General features: G+C 43.7%; 1 protein-coding gene across 1 annotated transcript in view; it reads left to right on the forward strand.

Moving 5' to 3' along the window:
* The first annotated feature begins 231 nt into the window (after positions 1 to 231).
* The window catches only part of LOC141986982 (uncharacterized), a 33760-nt gene continuing 14433 nt past the window's right edge, over positions 232 to 19558 (forward strand). Inside the window, exons 1-3 of the mRNA XM_074952072.1 lie at positions 232 to 273; positions 1691 to 2099; positions 2688 to 3065. Of these exons, the coding sequence (XP_074808173.1) occupies positions 1694 to 2099; positions 2688 to 3065 (784 nt within the window). The 5' untranslated portion in view covers positions 232 to 273; positions 1691 to 1693. The remainder of the gene's footprint in view (positions 274 to 1690; positions 2100 to 2687; positions 3066 to 19558) is intronic.

The following is a 19558-nucleotide window of genomic DNA, read 5'->3' on the forward strand; positions in this document are numbered from 1 at the left end:
AACTATTAAACAGATAACAATTGTAACATCCAGAAATAAATGTTTATTAACGTTGTCCTATCTGTTCCTCTCTGTCATAAGAATGTAACAGCAGGAGCAAATTATTCTAAAAGACATGAGGATTTTGAAGTGCTGCAACTAGGCTGTATTCTCCAAAAGCATTCCGGGCTCAGCAGGTTTGAGGACTGGGCAGAGAAAATGGCCACACAGTCAGGAAGAGGCCTCTGTTCCATGAATTTAAAGCTGAATTAAGGAGACAAAAGACCCCAAAAGGTGAGCCAAACCACTCCCCTATGTCATCCCTTTCACTAGGGTTACGTGGGAAGAGACTATAATGCATCCCTCTTCCTTTACTCTAACATCTAGGCTTTTTGTAAATAAAATTCCATGACACATCACGCAAATTGGTCAGATGAGAGTCTGTTGTGCACCATGGGAGAAATAGTCCAGCCAAGGAGCCCAGCTCTTAGGGAAGAGTTGGGGCACAAAGTGTGCAAACTACAACTCCTGTGAGGCAACACCTCACTGTCAGAAGATGCAGATTAATATTGAACTGAAATGCTACTAAACATTTTGGTCCAATTCACCAGACCAAAGTCAAACCAACCCAGCTGCAGGTCCACATGACAACAGATCTTTTCCATGTTTGAGACACCAGAGGTTTTTGTGTTGTTGTTTTGTTGGTAGTAAAGTTCATCTTTTTATTCCTTCATTCTTTCCTTCCCACTGACTATTCACCAAATGCTTTCCCTCCATATTTCCGAAATCAGATTTCATTCATTCTTTAAGAATCTCCTGTGGCTTCACCATCTAGCACTCTTTTCCTTAGGTTATTTCATTTCAGAAAGGGAGTGGGAAGACAGAGAAACAAAGCGAGAATGTAAAATCTAAAAGCTGAGCAAAACATGAAGACAAAATGTTTTAGATCACTTCATTTCATAGTTCTGTTTCATGGTTGGCCAAACTGTTTGTATGATAAATGAGACCTCGACATGAGAAATTCTAGGAAAACATTGTGCGCAGGACATGTTTTACCATGCCCTGCCATTTTACCTTCACTTCTATTTTTCTTTCTTCTTCACAAACTTTTTCTTTAATCCTCTTCCTGTGAAAATAAAAACAAAAGCTGACTTAGTAGTTCTTGCTTCAGACATCTTATAGCCCTGGTCTACACTAGGACTTTAGGTCGAATTTAGCAGCATTAAATCGATGTAAACCTGCACCCGTCCACACGATGAAGCCCTTTATTTCGACTTAAAGGGCTCTTAAAATCGATTTCCTTACTCCACCCCTGACAAGTGGATTAGCGCTTAAATTGGCCTTGCCGGGTCGAATTTGGGGTACTGTGGACACAATTCGACGGTATTGGCCTCCGGGAGCTATCCCAGAGTGCTCCATTTTGACCGCTCTGGACAGCACTCTCAACTCAGATGCACTGGCCAGGTAGACAGGAAAAGAACTGCGAACTTTTGAATCTCATTTCCTGTTTGGCCAGCGTGGCAAGTTGCAGGTGACCATGCAGAGCTCATCAGCAGAGGTGACCATGATGGAGTCTCAGAATCGCAAAAGAGCTCCAGCATGGACCGAACGGGAGGTACGGGATCTGCTCGCTGTATGGGGAGAGGAATCCGTGCTATCAGAACTCCGTTCCAGTTTTCGAAATGCCAAAACCTTTGTCAAAATCTCCCAGGGCATGAAGGACAGAGGCCATAACAGGGACCCAAAGCAGTGCTGCGTGAAACTGAAGGAGCTGAGGCAAGCCTACCAGAAAACCAGAGAGGCGAACAGCCGCTCCGGGTCAGAGCCCCAAACATGCCGCTTCTATGATGAGCTGCATGCCATTTTAGGGGTTTCAGCCACCACTACCCCAGCCGTGTTGTTTGACTCCTTCAATGGAGATGGAGGCAATACGGAAGCAGGTTTTGGGGACGAAGAAGATGATGATGATGACGAGGTTGTAGATAGCTCACAGCAAGCAAGCGGAGAAACCGGTTTTCCCGACAGCCAGGAACTGTTTCTCACCCTGGACCTGGAGCCAGTACCCCCTGAACCCACCCAAGGCTGCCTCCTGGACCCAGCAGGCGGAGAAGGGACCTCCGGTGAGTGTACCTTTTAAAATACTATACATGGTTTAAAAGCAAGCATGTGAAAGGATTACTTTGCCCTGGCATTCGCGGCTCTCCTGGATATACTCCCAAAGCCTTTGCAAAAGGTTTCTGGGGAGGGCAGACTTATTGCGTCCTTCATGGTAGGACACTTTACCACTCCAGGCCAGTAACACGTACTCGGGAATCATTGTACAACAAAGCATTGCAGTGTATGTTTGCTGGCGTTCAAGCAACATCCGTTCTTTATCTCTCTGTGTTATCCTCAGGAGAGTGAGATATAATCCATGGTCACCTGGTTGAAATAGGGTGCTTTTCTTCAGGGGACACTCAGAGGAGCCCATTCCTGCTGAGCTGTTTGCCTGCGGCTGAACAGAAATGTTCCCCGCTGTTAGCCACAGGGAGGGGGGAGGGTTGAGGGGGTAGCCACGCGGTGGGGGGAGGCAAAATGCGACCTTGTAACGAAAGCACATGTGCTATGTATGTAATGTTAACAGCAAGGTTTACCCTGAAAGAGTGTAGCCAGTGTTTTATAAAATGTGTCTTTTTAAATACCGCTGTCCCTTTTCTTTTCTCCACCAGCTGCATGTGTTTCAATGATCACAGGATCTTCTCCTTCCCAGAGGCTAGTGAAGATTAGAAAGAAAAAAAAACGCACTCGAGATGAAATGTTCTCCGAGCTCATGCTGTCCTCCCACACTGACAGAGCACAGACGAATGCGTGGAGGCAAATAATGTCAGACTGCAGGAAAGCACAAAATGACCAGGAGGAGAGGTGGCGGGCTGAAGAGAGTAAGTGGCGGGCTGAAGAGAGGGCTGAAGCTCGAATGTGGCGGCAGCGTGATGAGAGGAGGCAGGATTCAATGCTGAGGCTGCTGGAGGACCAAACCAGTATGCTCCAGTGTATGGTTGAGCTGCAGCAAAGGCAGCTGGAGCACAGACTGCCACTACAGCCCCTGTGTAACCAACCGCCCTCCTCCCCAAGTTCCATGGCCTCCACACCCAGACGCCCAAGAACGCGGTGGGGGGGCCACCGGCCAACCAGCCACTCCACCACAGAGGATTGCCCAAAAAAAAGAAGGCTGTCATTCAATAAATTTTAAAGTTGTAAACTTTTAAAGTGCTGTGTGGCATTTTCCTTCCCTCCTCCACCACCCCTCCTGGGCTACCTTGGTAGTCATCCCCCTATTTGTGTGATGAATGAATAAAGAATGCATGAATGTGAAGCAACAATGACTTTATTGCCTCTGCAAGCGGTGATCAAAGGGAGGAGGGGAGGGTGGTTAGCTTACAGGGAAGTAGAGTGAACCAAGGGGCGGGGGGTTTCATCAAGGAGAAACAAACAGAACTTTCACACCGTAGCCTGGCCAGTCATGAAACTGGTTTTCAAAGCCTCTCTGATGCGTACTGCACCCTCCTGTGCTCTTCTAACCGCCCTGGTGTCTGGCTGCGCGTAACCAGCAGCCAGGCGATTTGCCTCAACCTCCCACCCCGCCATAAACGTCTCCCCCTTACTCTCACAGATATTGTGGAGCACACAGCAAGCAGTAATAACAGTGGGAATATTGGTTTCGCTGAGGTCTAAGCGAGTCAGTAAACTGCGCCAGCGCGCCTTTAAATGTCCAAATACACATTCTACCACCATTCTGCACTTGCTCAGCCTGTAGTTGAACAGCTCCTGACTACTGTCCAGGCTGCCTGTGTACGGCTTCATGAGCCATGGCATTAAGGGGTAGGCTGGGTCCCCAAGGATACATATAGGCATTTCAACATCACCAACAGTTATTTTCTGGTCTGGGAATAAAGTCCCTTCTTGAAGCTTTTGAAACAGACCAGAGTTCCTGAAGATGCGAGCGTCATGTACCTTTCCCGGCCATCCCACGTTGATGTTGGTGAAACGTCCCTTGTGATCCACCAGCGCTTGCAGCACTATTGAAAAGTACCCCTTGCGGTTTATGTACTCGCCGGCTTGGTGCTCCGGTGCCAAGATAGGGATATGGGTTCCGTCTATGGCCCCACCACAGTTAGGGAATCCCATTGCAGCAAAGCCATCCACTATGACCTGCACATTTCCCAGGGTCACTACCCTTGATATCAGCAGATCTTTGATTGCGTGGGCTACTTGCATCACAGCAGCCCCCACAGTAGATTTGCCCACTCCAAATTGATTCCCAACTGACCGGTAGCTGTCTGGCGTTGCAAGCTTCCACAGGGCTATCGCCACTCGCTTCTCAACTGTGAGGGCTGCTCTCATCTTGGTATTCATGCGCTTCAGGGCAGGGGAAAGCAAGTCACAAAGTTCCATGAAAGTGCCCTTACGCATGCGAAAGTTTCGCAGCCACTGGGAATCGTCCCAGACCTGCAACACTATGCGGTCCCACCAGTCTGTGCTTGTTTCCCGAGCCCAGAATCGGCGTTCCACAGCATGAACCTGCCCCATTAGCACCATGATGCATGCATTGGCAGGGCCCATGCTTTCAGAGAAATCTGTGTCCATGTCCTGATCACTCACGTGACCGCGCTGACGTCACCTCCTCGCCCGGTAGCGCTTTGCCAGGTTCTGGTGCTGCATATACTGCTGGATAATGCGTGTGGTGTTTAATGTGCTCCTAATTGCCAAAGTGAGCTGAGCGGACTCCATGCTTGCCTTGGTATGGCGTCCGCACAGAAAAAAGGCGCGGAATGATTGTCTGCCGTTGCTCTGACGGAGGGAGGGGCGACCGACGACACGGCTTACAGGGTTGGCTTCAGGGGGCTAAAATCCACAAAGGGGGTGGCTTTACATCAAGGAGTAGTTCAGGCAGGACTTCACGGAGGGTTCCAATAAGAAATGGTGCACCTAAGTTATTGTTCTTATTGGAACAAGGAGGTTAGCCTGGCCTCTGATTGATACATGGCTAGATCTACCTCGCTGCACCTTCTCTGTGAGTGACTGCAGTGTGACCTAGAGGAATGAGTCCCCTAGACAGGGGAGAAGGCAAATGAGTACAAAACAAATCTGGTCTATTTCTTGTTTTGATCCACTCCATCTATCTTTTACATCTTTGGCTGGCAGCAGACGGTGCAGAAGGACTGCATGCCATCCACATCTCATGGCTGCTCGGCAGAAGACGGTGCAATAGGACTGCTAGCAATCCATATTGCCTGCCTGCTCACCATAAGACGGTTCAATAGGACTGACTGCCGGACTAAAGAGAATGACCTGGTCAAGTCACTAAAAATTTAGTCCCTGCGCCCATGTCTGCCCAGGCGCTCCTGATCGACCTCACACAGGCGACCAGGAACACCTCGGACATGACGAGGACGGCTACCAGTCGTACTGTACCGTCTGCTGCCAGAAGGCAATGGGTTGCTGCTACTGTGTAGCAATGCCATACCGCGTCTGCCAGCACCCAGGAGACATACGGTGACGGTTACCTGAGCGGGCTCCATGCTTGCGGTGGTATGGCGTTCGCACAGGTAACTCAGGAAAAAAGGCGCGAAACGATTGTCTGCCCTTGCTTTCACGGAGGGAGGGAGGGAGGGAAGGGGGGACTGACGATATGTACCCAGAACCACCCGCGACAATGTTTCAGCCCCATCAGGCATTGGGATCTCAACCCAGAATTCCAATGGGCAGCGGAGACTGTGGGAACTGTGGGATAGCTACCCACAGTGCAACGCTCTGGAAGTCGACTCTAGCCTCGGTACTGTGGAAGCACTCCGCCGAGTTAATGCACTTAATGCACTTCTGTGGGGACACACACACTCGAATATATAAAACCGATTTCTAAAAAACCGACTTCTATAAATTCGACCTTATTCCGTAGTGTAGACATACCCATAGTTTGTGTGTCATATGTGCTGTATTTCTAAGGAAAGGAACTTAAATTGCACCTGGCCTGGCACTTAGGAGTCCTGGGTTTAATTCTCTGCTCCACCCCAGATTTCTAACGTCACCCTGGACAAGTGATTTAGTCGCTCTGTGCCTCAGTTCCCCATCTGTAAAATGGGGATAATAGCACTGCCCGGCCTCACAGGGGTTTGGTGAGGACTTCAGATACTCTGATAGTGGGGGGCATATACGTACCATAGATAGATATATGCTTTGATGGGGTCTTGTGGTTAAGACACAGAACATGCAGTTTTTCATTGTACACCAGGAACTGTAGCCTGCAAGAGTTGGGGAAGGAATCTTTCATCGCCTTCTCAGAAAAAAAGCAGCCATCCTATTTATTTCCAGCTATGCCTGGAGAGGAGAGGAGAGACAGATACAGGATAGATATTCAGTGGGCTTTGTATGCACCTATCACACTCCCTTCTGAAGAACATTTCTGCTCATTTTGTAGCTAATGACTTCTCTGCATTTTGACGAAAAGTCTTAGCAAATTTCAGGCAATCAGTGAAGTAACACTAAAACTGCTGAGTGTAGAGGAGAAAGGAGATGCAATAGATAAGATGATAGGTGGTGAAGTCTTTGGACCTGTCTAGCTGCTAAAATGCTCTAAATAATAATAATAATAATTTGGCTTTTATCACTTCTTTCATCCAAACGTTTCAATGCTCTTTTCTAATGTTAATGAATTCAGTACCACTATAACACTTGGTCTTCAAACAAAAGCGGTTTTCATTGGATTTTTATCATTCAGATCATCGAGACATTTCTATTGCTCTTAGGCCTTGTTTTCAAGTGTTGGGCATAAAGCAGCCTAGGAGTGAACCCTTTAACAGAGACATTTGTACGAAGCAAGTATCAGCATAAATAAGGAGATTCTGGTCCAAATCGGCCCTTCCAATTTTAGGGGCGGAAGAAAAGAAGGGTGCACAAATACTAGCCAAAAGTTGCTGTCTGGTACATAAGATATATCAAAGCATATATCTTAGGCGGAGGAGCCTAAGCAATAGCATTCTCCTATACTCTGACCTGACACCAATCCCTGCACGTGAACATTGTACCATCAGGACTCCATGGGCTTGGGCAGGAACTGGCTATGGAAGGAGGTCTGAGCTGGTAGACTCCCATCATTTGCTGCATCAGCCCCGGCATTTGACATTGTGCAATCCCACTCTGCAACACTCATAACACTCCCTCAGTGAAGGGGAAGCAGAGCTGACAGCCAGGAAGGTTAGGGAAGCACAGTTTGTTTGGAGTCATGCTACTAGAGACAAAGGAGAGGCCAATTTGTGACAAACAGAGTTTGGAATGTTCCAGACCTCTGCCAATTCAAGGGTCAGGTGGAGCTGGTACAGAACAGTACATGTACTGTGCCAGCATATCTGTGGTAGCCCTTTCAGGTTTTGCAGAATTTAAGCTTACACATTATTTTTAAAAAAGGTTTCTCACCCTAATGAGTGTGAAAGCAACCTTCCAAATGTAAATTAATTAAGTACTGTATTTCTGAGTCTGAACCTAGACAGAAAGAGTAGCACCAAGAAATCCTCCCATTCAAGTCAATGGGTATTTACTCAGAAACCTGATGATATTTACCTATAAAGTTGTGAACTAATTTACTGGTGCTTGTTGATCTACTTTGAAACTGTGGGTGGAGCACAAGTAGAGGACCACCAGATTTCCCCCCTAATCTAGCCCATGTATAAATGCTCAGAAATATGTGGGATTTCCCTGGGGATCTAATGTTTGGAGGACTTCTTCCTGCTCCAGGAATGGGCCCATAAGCCCCAACCTGCAGATGGTCTGATTTACCAAGAGCAACCTGAGTTAGACTTCTGAGAGCTAAATACTCATCTGGTATAAATTGGCCCAGCTCCACTGAAGCCTCTTGGTCTTTGGGCTTCTGAAATCTTATTATGAAATGTCATGTTGTGTATTACTTCCCTTGGTCCCACTGGAATCTTCTGCTTCCCTATGATCATCTCTTCCTCGGTGAATCTTCCCTGTCAGCCTTCTATAAAAGTGCTCTTTCTAACTGGACCTAAGATGCCAATGAACCATGTTCCCTTCACCAATAAGCACTTGAGCCTATAGTCCCCATTTAGTTTTATTTTTCACCTTTCGGGATTAATGTCCAAAGGCTCAGAGGCTGGTAAAAAGCAAATTCTTCCACTTTGACAGGAATGCCTCAAAAAATTATTTGGAGGTTTATCTGGAGCTTTGTTCTGTGAAGGCCACTAAATGATTAGCAGCAGCGGTGTACACAGAAGACTAAAGACTAGCAGATAATAAAGTTACTAAAATAAAGCAAATCTGCCACGTGCTTTGATTTCTATTTGAGGATTGTACACAACTAATATAGTGCAGTAATACTAAAACACTATTCAGTAAAACCCTGAGCAGTTACCATTTACAGTATATCATAGTCGGATGACAGCAGGAATGGTGGGAGTTCATTATAGGGACCATGAATTGTTGGAGGTAATTTAGATTACAATTTAAAGTTTAATTTAAAAATCTATCAACAAATGTGAAAGTGCTCGGGGAACATTTTAAAATGCACTTTAATCTCACCAGCACAAATAGCTTTTCAGAGCCCTAAACATCATCACCTGGAAAAACAGTAAAACTTTACTGCATCTTTAATTAAATTACAAACACAAAGGATAATTAATTTTTTTATTTTTCTTTTATTCATGCCATTGTTTCCCTTCTGAGTCAATATCTTCAAGTTGCAGGAACAGGATGTTATGAAGTTTACAGCTGGCACATTCCTCCAGGATATTATTGCAGCTAGCAGATGAAATGCATTACACACATGCACATGCACACTCACACACACGCACACACTCAGCAGGGGTACTGGAGACTGACTAAGTTGTTCACCTAAGCATGTAAGAAGCCTAGCTTAAAAAGAAAGAGGTGGGGGGAGAAAGAGGAATCAATCAATCAGCCAGCCAGCTATAAATGGAAGGCAGTCGCCACAGTTCTGCAGCATGTACTGATGTGGCCATATTGCTTGTACCTTCAGGCAATCAAGAAATCAGAATCCAGCTTGCTCAATACCAACCAATAACAAAGATGCAGCAATCAGTTTAGACCCTGTGTTTAACTTGGTTTCAAAGGCCCCGTCATTTCTTGCCATATACCTACTCTTGTTCTTGAAGAGGAAGGACTCATACGGCCGGCATCACCCTACTTTGGATTCATTCCTAGAACTGGTCAAAACACAGCAGTTTTGCTTCACAAGGGATGGTGCAAACATTGAGCCAAATTCAGCGTGACTCCATTGAATCTGGCCTATTTTATTTTCATCTGACTGTTTTTGAACCCAGTTGGGACTGATTTGGCAAACCTTCCCTATTCAGCTAAGCACTTAAGCACAGGCTTAAATGTGAGCAAATGATTTGACACCATTGGCTTTAACGACACTTTTACAGTTGCTTAAATGTAAGCACACGTTTAAGTGCTTAGCTGAATTAGGACCTTAAAATTGTAATCAGATATTTTTTGGGGCAGGGGAATAGGGTTGTGACAAAAGCCAGAGTAACCAATTCTGAAGACAATAGCCAATTCTGAATTGCTTAGCTGAATTAGGACCTTAGACTGTAATCAGATTTTTTTTGGGGGGGAGGGGAATAGGGTTGTGACAAAATAATAGAATAATCTCCCACCATGTCATGTGTCCCCTTCAGACAAAAGCCAGTTTCTACTTAGTTTGAACTCCAGCTCACAAATGTTCTTGGGTTTGCAATAGCTGGTGAGAAATGGATATAGAACAGGAAGAGAGCTGTGCTAAACGTTTGCAACAAAACCCCAGTGCAAGGGATGCTTGCTGTTTGGTGGCTTCTGTACAAACTGGGGACAGGGTCTCAAAAAGAGATTCAATGATCATAAGGAGTCTGAGTTCCAAGTTCATAAAACCTGAAATCAGGCATGTTTCACTTAGTATGACTAATGATGACTTGACTGATTAGTTTCTCTCACCAAGGGTAACTAATTCTCCTTTTCTTTTTGCGGATACAGACTAACACGGCTGCTACACTGAAACTAATCCTCCTTGATATCAATGAAGCTCCTCATCCAGGTAAAGGAAGTATGATTTGGTAAAGTAATCACTTTCTTAATTAATTATTAATTAATTTTTTAATTCAAGAGCAACATTTTTTTGTACATTGCTTGGGGTTTTAGCTGCCTAACTCCCATTGAGATCAGTGGAAAAAGGCCAAAGAAATATCTATCCAACACACTGGAAGTTTAGGAATTATTGACACACCCTATAAAATGAGAAGGGAAGGTGTAGAGGGATTTTTAAAAAAATATTGATCTAATCTAAAAGTTAAAGACAGAGCAGTTAGTAAATATCATTGTTATACAGAGTTAGGATCTCTTATGGCAGTGGTTCTCAACCAGGGGTACGTGTACCCCTGGGGGTACTCAGAGGTCTTCCAGGGGGTATATTGACTCATCTAGATATTTGCCTAGTTTTATAGCAGGCTACATAAAAAGCACTAGCAAAGTCAATACTACCCAAAATTTCATACAGACAAAATGAGAAAGCAAGCAATTTTTCAGTAATAGTGTGCTGTGACATTTTTGTATTTTTATGTCTGGTTTTGGAAGCAAGTAGTTTAAGTGAGGTGAAACTTGGGGGTATACAAGACAAATCAGACTCCTGAAAGGGGTACAGGAGTCTGGAAAGGTTGAGAACCACTGTTTTATAGGATGAAATTCATCCCTCTTCAGAGGGACAGCTCAAGTCCTATCCACTATTTATCTCCTACATAAATCTTCAAAACAGGGCTTAAGTGGGTCTTAAAGTGCTGCATATGTGCTCAGATATGCCGGAGCTGGACGGCAATATGAAAGCCTAAAATAGAGCTTGTGCTGGCCATCTGCACAGGGTGAATTACACCCTCCAGGCTTAAAAAACAGCAAATGACTCTTGCACTTAAACACATGCTTAACTTTATGTGCATTATTGTCCCCCATTGAAGGCATTGAGAGTACTCAGACTTTAGCACATGGATAAGTAGTGGCAGGACCAAGGCCCACTCCTGTTTTTGAGAGATGTCACAGTGAGATACAAGCTCTGAAGAGAGATTAATGAATAAATAGGCACAATAAATAAATATTGGACTCTGATGGGGGCGGCTCTCTGTAAAAAGAAAAGCGTAAATTCTCATTAGATGAAAAAAATAAAAATACAGGACAGCAAAGGCGCATGATCCAAACTATGTATCAATTTAGTTAAAATCAACTCTCAGTTTTTAGATATATCTATCTATTGTATTTCTAGAGACGCAAGGACTCACCGATAAAGGATTAAAACAATCAAAAGCTTCTTGATACCTATTATGAAACCCATCCCTTTTGGCAAAGCATTCCATTTTACATAAGTGAATATAAAAGGGGGACGGGGGGAGGAGAAGAGAGGAATGTTGACCACAGAAAACAAGCCTCTTAATTCCTTTCAAATAAAATGAGCGAGCATGACACTGTGCCATCACAGAAGAGAAAGAGCTGCCTGTGAGTATTAAACTTTAGTGCTTTGGCTGCTTAATTATTGGTTAATCTAGCAAATTAGCATGCTTCATTTAATTCTAATTAGGAAAATTAATAGGCAGGGAATAAAGATTTAAATAGACTGGCACAAAACAAAACTGAGTCTTAAACTACTCTTGGAAATCGGAGGATTTTTTTAAAAAAAATACAATCTCTCCACCCTGCACATGTCCCTTCTCACCAGCACAGTTATCTTTACTAGCAAGGTGTAGGTCATATGGGCAATTTTACAATCCTCTGGGCCTGATCCTCAGCTGGTGTCAATCAACATAGCTCAATGGAGCTACACAGATTTGCACCAGCGGAGGATCTGGTGGTTTGTTTTTTCTCTCTGTGTGTAGTTAGGGGACAAAAGGAAGAGGTCATTATATTGGGGGCGGGGTTGGTTCTCCTCTTCTGAAGGGGATACATGACATGGTGGGAGATTATTCTATTATTTTTATCTCTCTCTCTATTTTTTTTTTAAAGAGCACATGGGGGTGGGGGATAATTTAGTGGTGACATCGTCCTCTGGAGGTACACACCATTCATGTTAAGTGATGCCTTAAGTCATGGAATTGTAAATGATTTTATTCCTTCCTCAGTCTGATGCCTTCTTTATTTTCTCTCTCCTGGTGAAGCTTTGGGGGATGAAGACATGCTACTTTTCCACTTCACCAGCTGGCTGGCTTCCATTCTTGCCGCCCCCAAATGTTACAGCCTGATTTGCATGGTGTGTTTGTCTTTGCTAATCAAGCCGCGTACTCTGACAAGTCCTACGACATTGGACATGGCTGTTCTTCTAATTAAGGTGCTAATTGAATTAAATGGCTGCAGTAATGAGCAGATGAGCAGCATAAAAAGTAAAGAGTCAGATAGGCCAATTAACAAAAGAGCCGAGCATAATTATAACATTTAAAATACATGCAGCTCTGCACCAATACTGTTAATTGTTACAGGGAAATTTATGATAATTGGCTCAACAACAGGCATGCAGGCTTAACCTGAGATGAAGCCTGTAATTAAAAAAATGATATTCAACACAAAATGCAGAGCTGGGATAATTAATACTTGATTTACATAAAAGATGTTTGTAGAATAAGGCAATACGCAGAGCGAACGCCATGCCAAATACAAATCTGACTGCCCTGTGGCATTTAGTGGCATCCAAACACAGAAGGCATTCAGAACAGGAGTCAGGTTTGTGCCAGAGCCAAGTTTCATGCGGGAGGGCACGATGACCACATATAGGCATTCAGCTTCTTATGAAGGGATGAAGAACTTTGTAAGGATTCAAAAAGAAGCACGGTGTAGGAAGCATAATCGCCCCAGAGATGTGGGGGTGAAATGATGCCGCTTGCATGTTATGTGGTTTGGATTTAAGGAAAACAACATAGTATCATTTTGGCATGGAACATACCAAATGAAAGCTTGGCAGAAGGGTCAAATCCACAGGAGCACTGACAAAAAAATCATTTTATTTTCCATGGTCAGAGTTCCAAACCCAAAAACCTTTTATGGGATCCCATGAAAAATAGGCAGCTTTCAATTTTTTCAACAAAAAAAAGAAACTCATTTTCTGCAAAAACATCCACAACCAGCTCTACCTAAGACAGGCCTCAGGTACTCCCTCGCAGGAGAGCTCTGCTTGTTACATTCCCAGGTATTCCCTCGCACAGCAAGTGGGCAGAGCCAGTTCTACCTGCGACAGGCCCCAGATACTCCCTCGCAGGAGCAAGTGGGCAGGGTCAGTTTTACCTGCAACAGGCCCCAGGTACTCCGTCGCACAGCAAGTGGGCAGGACCAGCTCTCTGGTTGAGAATTTGAAAGTGGAAGGCAGCTTGCATGAAAGTAATCATGAAATGGTAGAGTTCATGATCCTAAGGAATGGTAGGAGGGAAAACAGCACAATAAAGAGAATGGATTTCAAGAAGGCAGACTTTAGTAAACTCAGGGAGTTGGTAGGTAAGATCCCATGGAAAGCAAGTCTAAGGGGAAAAACAGTTCAAGAGAGTTGGCAGTTTTTCAAAGAGACATTTTTAAGGGCACAAGAGCAAATTATTCCACTGCATAGGAAAGATTAGAAGTATGGCAAGAGACCTCCCTCCCACCCCTGACTGGACCAGGAGGTCTTCAGTGATCTGAAACGCAAAAAAGAGCCTTACAAAAATGGAATCTATGTCAAATTACAAAGGATGAATATAAACAAATAACAAAGTATGTAGGGACAAAATTAGAAAGTCAAAGGCACAAAACGAGATTAAACTACCTAGTGACATAAAGGGTAACAAGAAAACATTCTACAAATACATTAGAAGCAAGAGGAAGACCAAGGACAGGGTAGGCCCGTTATTCAATTTGGGGGGGATGGGACGATGACAATGACAGAAAATGTGGAAATGGCAGAGGTGCTAAATGACTTTTTTGTTTCAGTTTTCACCAAAAAGGTTAGTTGCAACTGGACATCTAACATAGTGAATGCCAGTGAAAATGAGGTAGGATCACAGAGGCTAAAATAGGGAAAGAACAAGTTAAAAATTACTTAGACAAGTCTTCAAATCACCAGGGCCTGGTGAAATACATCCTAGAATAGTCAAGGAGCTGACTGAGGAGATATCTGAGCCATTAGCAATTATCTTCAAAAAGTCATGAATGAAAGGAGAGATTCCAGAGGAAAAGGGCAAATATAGTGCCAATCTATTAAAAGGACAATCATGGGTGCTGGAACAATTTGTATAGTGGGGGTGTTAAGAATCATTGAACCAAACTGTAAACCTTGTATATGATGGAAACCTCTACAAGCCAGGGGGTGCGGTAACACCCCCAGTACCCTTAGATCCAGCATCTATGAGGACAAGCCAAAGAATTACACACCAGTCAGCATAATTTCAGTACCCAGAAAGATTAAGAAATCAATTTGCAAACATCTGAAAGATAATAAGGTGATAAATAACAGTCAGCATGGATTTGTCAAGGACAAATCATATCAAACCAACCTAATAGCTTTCTTTGACAGGGTAACAAGGCTTGTGGATGGGGGGAAGTGGTAGATGTGATATATCTTGATTTCAGTAAGGCTTTTGATACGGTCTCACATGACCTTCTCATAAACAAACCAGGCAAATACAACCTAGATAGGTGGGTGCATAACTGGTTGGAAAAACATTCCCAGAGAGTAGTTATCAGTGGTTCACAGTCAAGCTGGAAGGGCATATTGAGTGGGGTCCCGCAGAGATTGGTTTTAGGTTCTCTTCAATATATTCATCAATGATTTAGATAATGGCATAGAGAGTACACTTACAAAGTTTGCGACAATACCAAGCTGGAAGGTTGCAAGTGCTTTGGAGGATAGTATTAAAATTCAAAATGATCTTGGCAAACTGGAGAAATGGTCTGACATAAATAGGATGAAATTCAATAAGGACAAATGCAAAGTACTCCACTTAGGAAGGAACAATCAGCTGCACAAAAACAAAATGGGAAATGACTGTCTAGGAAGGAGTACTGCAGAAAGGGATCTGGGGGTCATAGTGGATCCCAAGCTAAATATGAGTCAACAGTATAATACGGTTGCAAAAAAAGTGAATATCATTCTGGGATGTATTAGCAGGAGTATTGTAAGCAAGACACAAGAAGTAATTCTTCTGCTTTACTCGCGTGATTAGGCCTCAACTGGAGTATTGGGTCCAGTTCTGGGCACCACATTTCAAGAAAGATGTGGACAAATTGGAGAAAGTCCAGAGAAGAGCAGCAAAAATGATTAAGGTCTAGAAAACATGACCTATGACCTATGAGGGAAGATTGAGAAAACTGGGTTTGTTTAGTCTGGAGTCAGCTGGCCAGTCAGCCTCACCTCAGTCCCTGGAAAAATCATGGAGCAGGTCCTCAAAGAATCAATCCTGAAGCACTTACATGAGAGGAAAGTGATCAGGAACAGTCAGCATGGATTCACCAAGGGAAGGTCATGCCTGACTAATCTAATCGCCTTTTATGATGAGATTACTGGTTCTGTGGATGAAGGGAAAGCAGTGGATGTATTGTTTCTTGACTTTAGCAAAGCTTTTGACACGGTCTCCCACAGTATTCTTGTCAGCAAGTTAAGGAAGTATGGGCTAGATGAATGCACTATAAGGTGGGTAGAAAGCTGGCTAGATTGTCGGGCTCAACGGGTAGTGATAAATGGCTCCATGTCTAGTTGGCAGCCGGTGTCAAGTGGAGTGCCCCAGGGGTCGGTCCTGGGGCCGGTTTTGTTCAATATCTTCATAAATGATCTGGAGGATGGTGTGGATTGCACTCTCAGCAAATTTGCAGATGATACTAAACTGGGAGGAGTGGTAGATACGCTGGAGGGGAGGGATAGGATACAGAAGGACCTAGACAAATTGGAGGATTGGGCCAAAAGAAATCTGATGAGGTTCAATAAGGATAAGTGCAGGGTCCTGCACTTAGGATGGAAGAATCCAATGCACCGCTACAGACTAGGGACCGAATGGCTAGGCAGCAGTTCTGCGGAAAAGGACCTAGGGGTGACAGTGGACGAGAAGCTGGATATGAGTCAACAGTGTGCCCTTGTTGCCAAGAAGGCCAATGGCATTTTGGGATGTATAAGTAGGGGCATAGCGAGCAGATCGAGGGACGTGATCGTTCCCCTCTATTCGACACTGGTGAGGCCTCATCTGGAGTACTGTGTCCAGTTTTGGGCCCCACACTACAAGAAGGATGTGGATAAATTGGAGAGAGTCCAGCGAAGGGCAACAAAAATGATTAGGGGTCTAGAGCACATGACTTATGAGGAGAAGCTGAGGGAGCTGGGATTGTTTAGTCTGCAGAAGAGAAGAATGAGGGGGGATTTGATAGCTGCTTTCAACTACCTGAAAGGGGGTTCCAAAGAGGATGGCTCTAGACTGTTCTCAATGGTAGCAGATGACAGAACGAGGAGTAATGGTCTCAAGTTGCAATGGGGGAGGTTTAGATTGGATATTAGGAAAAACTTTTTCACTAAGAGGGTGGTGAAACACTGGAATGCGTTACCTAGGGAGGTGGTAGAATCTCCTTCCTTAGAGGTTTTTAAGGTCAGGCTTGACAAAGCCCTGGCTGGGATGATTTAACTGGGAATTGGTCCTGCTTCGAGCAGGGGGTTGGACTAGATGACCTTCTGGGGTCCCTTCCAACCCTGATATTCTATGATTCTATGATTCTATGAGAAGAGAAGACTGAGAAGGGACATAACATTTTTCAAGTACATAAAAGGTTGTTACAAGGAGGAGGGAGAAAAATTATTCTCCTTAACCTCTGAGGACAGGACAAGAAGCAATGGGTTCAAACTGCAGCAAGGGTGATTTAGGTTGGGCATTAGGAAAAACTTCCCAACTCTCAGGGAGGTTAAGTACTGGAACCAGCTCTGCCTGCATCATACGCTAAGTACTCTCGTGCAGAAGCAAGTGGGCAGGAAATGGGCAGCACCTTAGCTCCAGATCCTAACTCACTGGCCAGCTCATCTGAGCCAGCACAGGTAGTATCATCATTTGTCTGCCCATGTAGCCCAGCTACTTCCTCCCCCCCACCCCGAGTCACAGTGCATCCCAGGACTCTTCTTGGGTTGCAGCGGCCTACATACCAGTCCTTGCTCAGGGCTGTGCCTGAAGTTATAATCTAGCCCACACAGAGAATCAGACCCAGATCTGGACCTCAGTATCTTAATTTCTTAAAGAAACCATTATTTTTACAATGGTTAACTATTACTTAGCATGAAAAAAGATGTATGTTTCTTGAGAGAGACACAGTCGGAAAAAATTGTGCTAGTACATACTGTGTGTCACAATATAAAGAATCATAGTGTTAAACAGGAGGCATTTATTAAAGAAATCTGCAAAAAGTTCTCATGCCCAAGTCTGGTATGTGAGTTACTGTTGGCCATCTAATAGCTACAACACCTATTAAACAGTCATTGCACCACCAGTGATCATAATGGGCCAAATTCATTCTTAATATATCTACATGGGCATTTGTTTTCCTCCACCATCAACCAAACTAATTCCTGGTGTGTATACCACTTTGGGATGCTTTAGATGTGAATGAGACAATAGAAAAAGATCCATTTTTAAGACCTCCCACCTGGCCCTATCCAAATCCAGAAACAAGGTTATTGATAACAGAGAAAAGGTTCAGAGAATGGCAACTAAAATGATTAGGGGTTTTGAATGGGTCCCATATGAGGAGAGACTAAAGAGGCTAGGACTTTTCAGCTTGGAAAAGAGGAAACTAAGGGGGGATATGACAGAGGTATATAAAATCATGAGTGGTGTGGAGAAAGTGAATAAGGAAAAGTTATTTACTTGTTCCCATAATATAAGAACTAGGGGCCACCAAATGAAATGAATGAGCAGCAGGTTCAAAACAAATAAAAGGAAGTTCTTCTTCACACAGCGCACAGTCAACCTGTGGAACTCCTTGCCTGAGGAGATTGTGAAGGCTAGGACTATAAAAGGGTTCAAAAGAGAACTAGATAAATTCATGGAGGTTAAGTCCAATCATGGCTATTAGCCAGGATGGGTAAGAAATGGTGTCCCTAGCCTCTGTTTGTCAGAGGGTGGAGATGGATGGCAGGAGAGAGATCACTAGATCATTACTTGTTAGGTTCACTCCCTCTGGGGCACCTGGCGTAGGCCACTGTCGGGAGACAGGATACTGGGCTGGATGGACCTTTGGTCTGACCCAGTATGGCCATTCTTGTGTTTTTATGTTCTTAATTGATGGCATGTACATTAAAATTATTCGAATTATGTATTATTAATTGTTATTATTATTTATTTATTGTTTATTAACCACCCAAAAGCATGCTAGGCACTTTATAGACACTATAGAATAAGACATGTCTATCCCTCAAACAGCATCTAAGGCCCTGATCCTGCAAACACTTACGTACACACCTAACTTTGAGTACAGATACTCCCATTGAACTTAACGGGGCTAATCGTGTATGCAGAAGAGGCCATAGTGCATTATGGGAGATGTAGTCCAGTTGGGCATCCCAGCATGAGGAATTTGGGGCATGAGGCACCTGAACACAACTCGCATGAGGCACTAGGGCAGCTCAGGTAGGTTTAATGTCAAACTGAGCCAAAACAAAATGTATTGATTCAGTTCAACAAATCAAAATGTTTTGATCGGGGTCAACCTAACCCCAAACTGAATATTTTGTTTTTATTTTCCCAATAGAAAATTGAAAAATTGTGGCAAAATTAACGTTTTCCCACAGAAAATGTCTATTTGGCAGAAACTATATTTTCTGTTAAAAAAAAATTGACAAAAAATTCCTGACCAGTTCTGTTTGCAACAGTAAGGTCAACGATAAAACTCAATTGCACAAATGTTCATGGGAAAAAAAAAGGGGGGGGGGGTAAAAGTTAATTAAAATGTAAGTTAATGGTCACTGAAATCTTTTGCTAAATTCATCCATCTCTAATATTTGCGAACAAGTTCAAGAGACTAGCCACAGATGCACACTAACATCTCTAAGGGCTCAATCATGAAGTTCTTATGCAGGTAAAACCACCATTAATTTCGAGTCAGGGGTCCGGGACTCCATTCAACCATAATCCCTTAATGAGGATTAATAACTTGCTATTTAATATTTCTTAACTTTCAAAATACCCTGATATTGTATGTTAGTTCAGAACATCAGTTGAAAGGACATCACAGAGCTCACAGCATCATCATATGAATCCAAACACTCATTGCAATGTGCTAATATATGTTATTATTTTGCATGGGTACAGTTGTGTGGATAATTTTATAGATACAAGGACAAATTATGGCCAACTCTGCCCGTGTACATCCCCTAACATGCTCACATAGGTGGCAGTTATTGCACCCAGGACAGCTAACAAGGTAAAGGAAGGCAAGCAGCCATACCAATGGCCCTTATCATCCTAGAGGGGGCATGTCTTCCCCAAGAACAGCCAACCCCAGAAATTCAAAAATCATAAATCAGGCCCAAAGATGAGATTTTTTTTAAAAAAAACCAACAACTTGGTTC

Source organism: Natator depressus, chromosome 4 (assembly GCF_965152275.1).
Source record: "Natator depressus isolate rNatDep1 chromosome 4, rNatDep2.hap1, whole genome shotgun sequence".
NCBI lineage: Eukaryota > Metazoa > Chordata > Testudines > Cheloniidae > Natator > Natator depressus.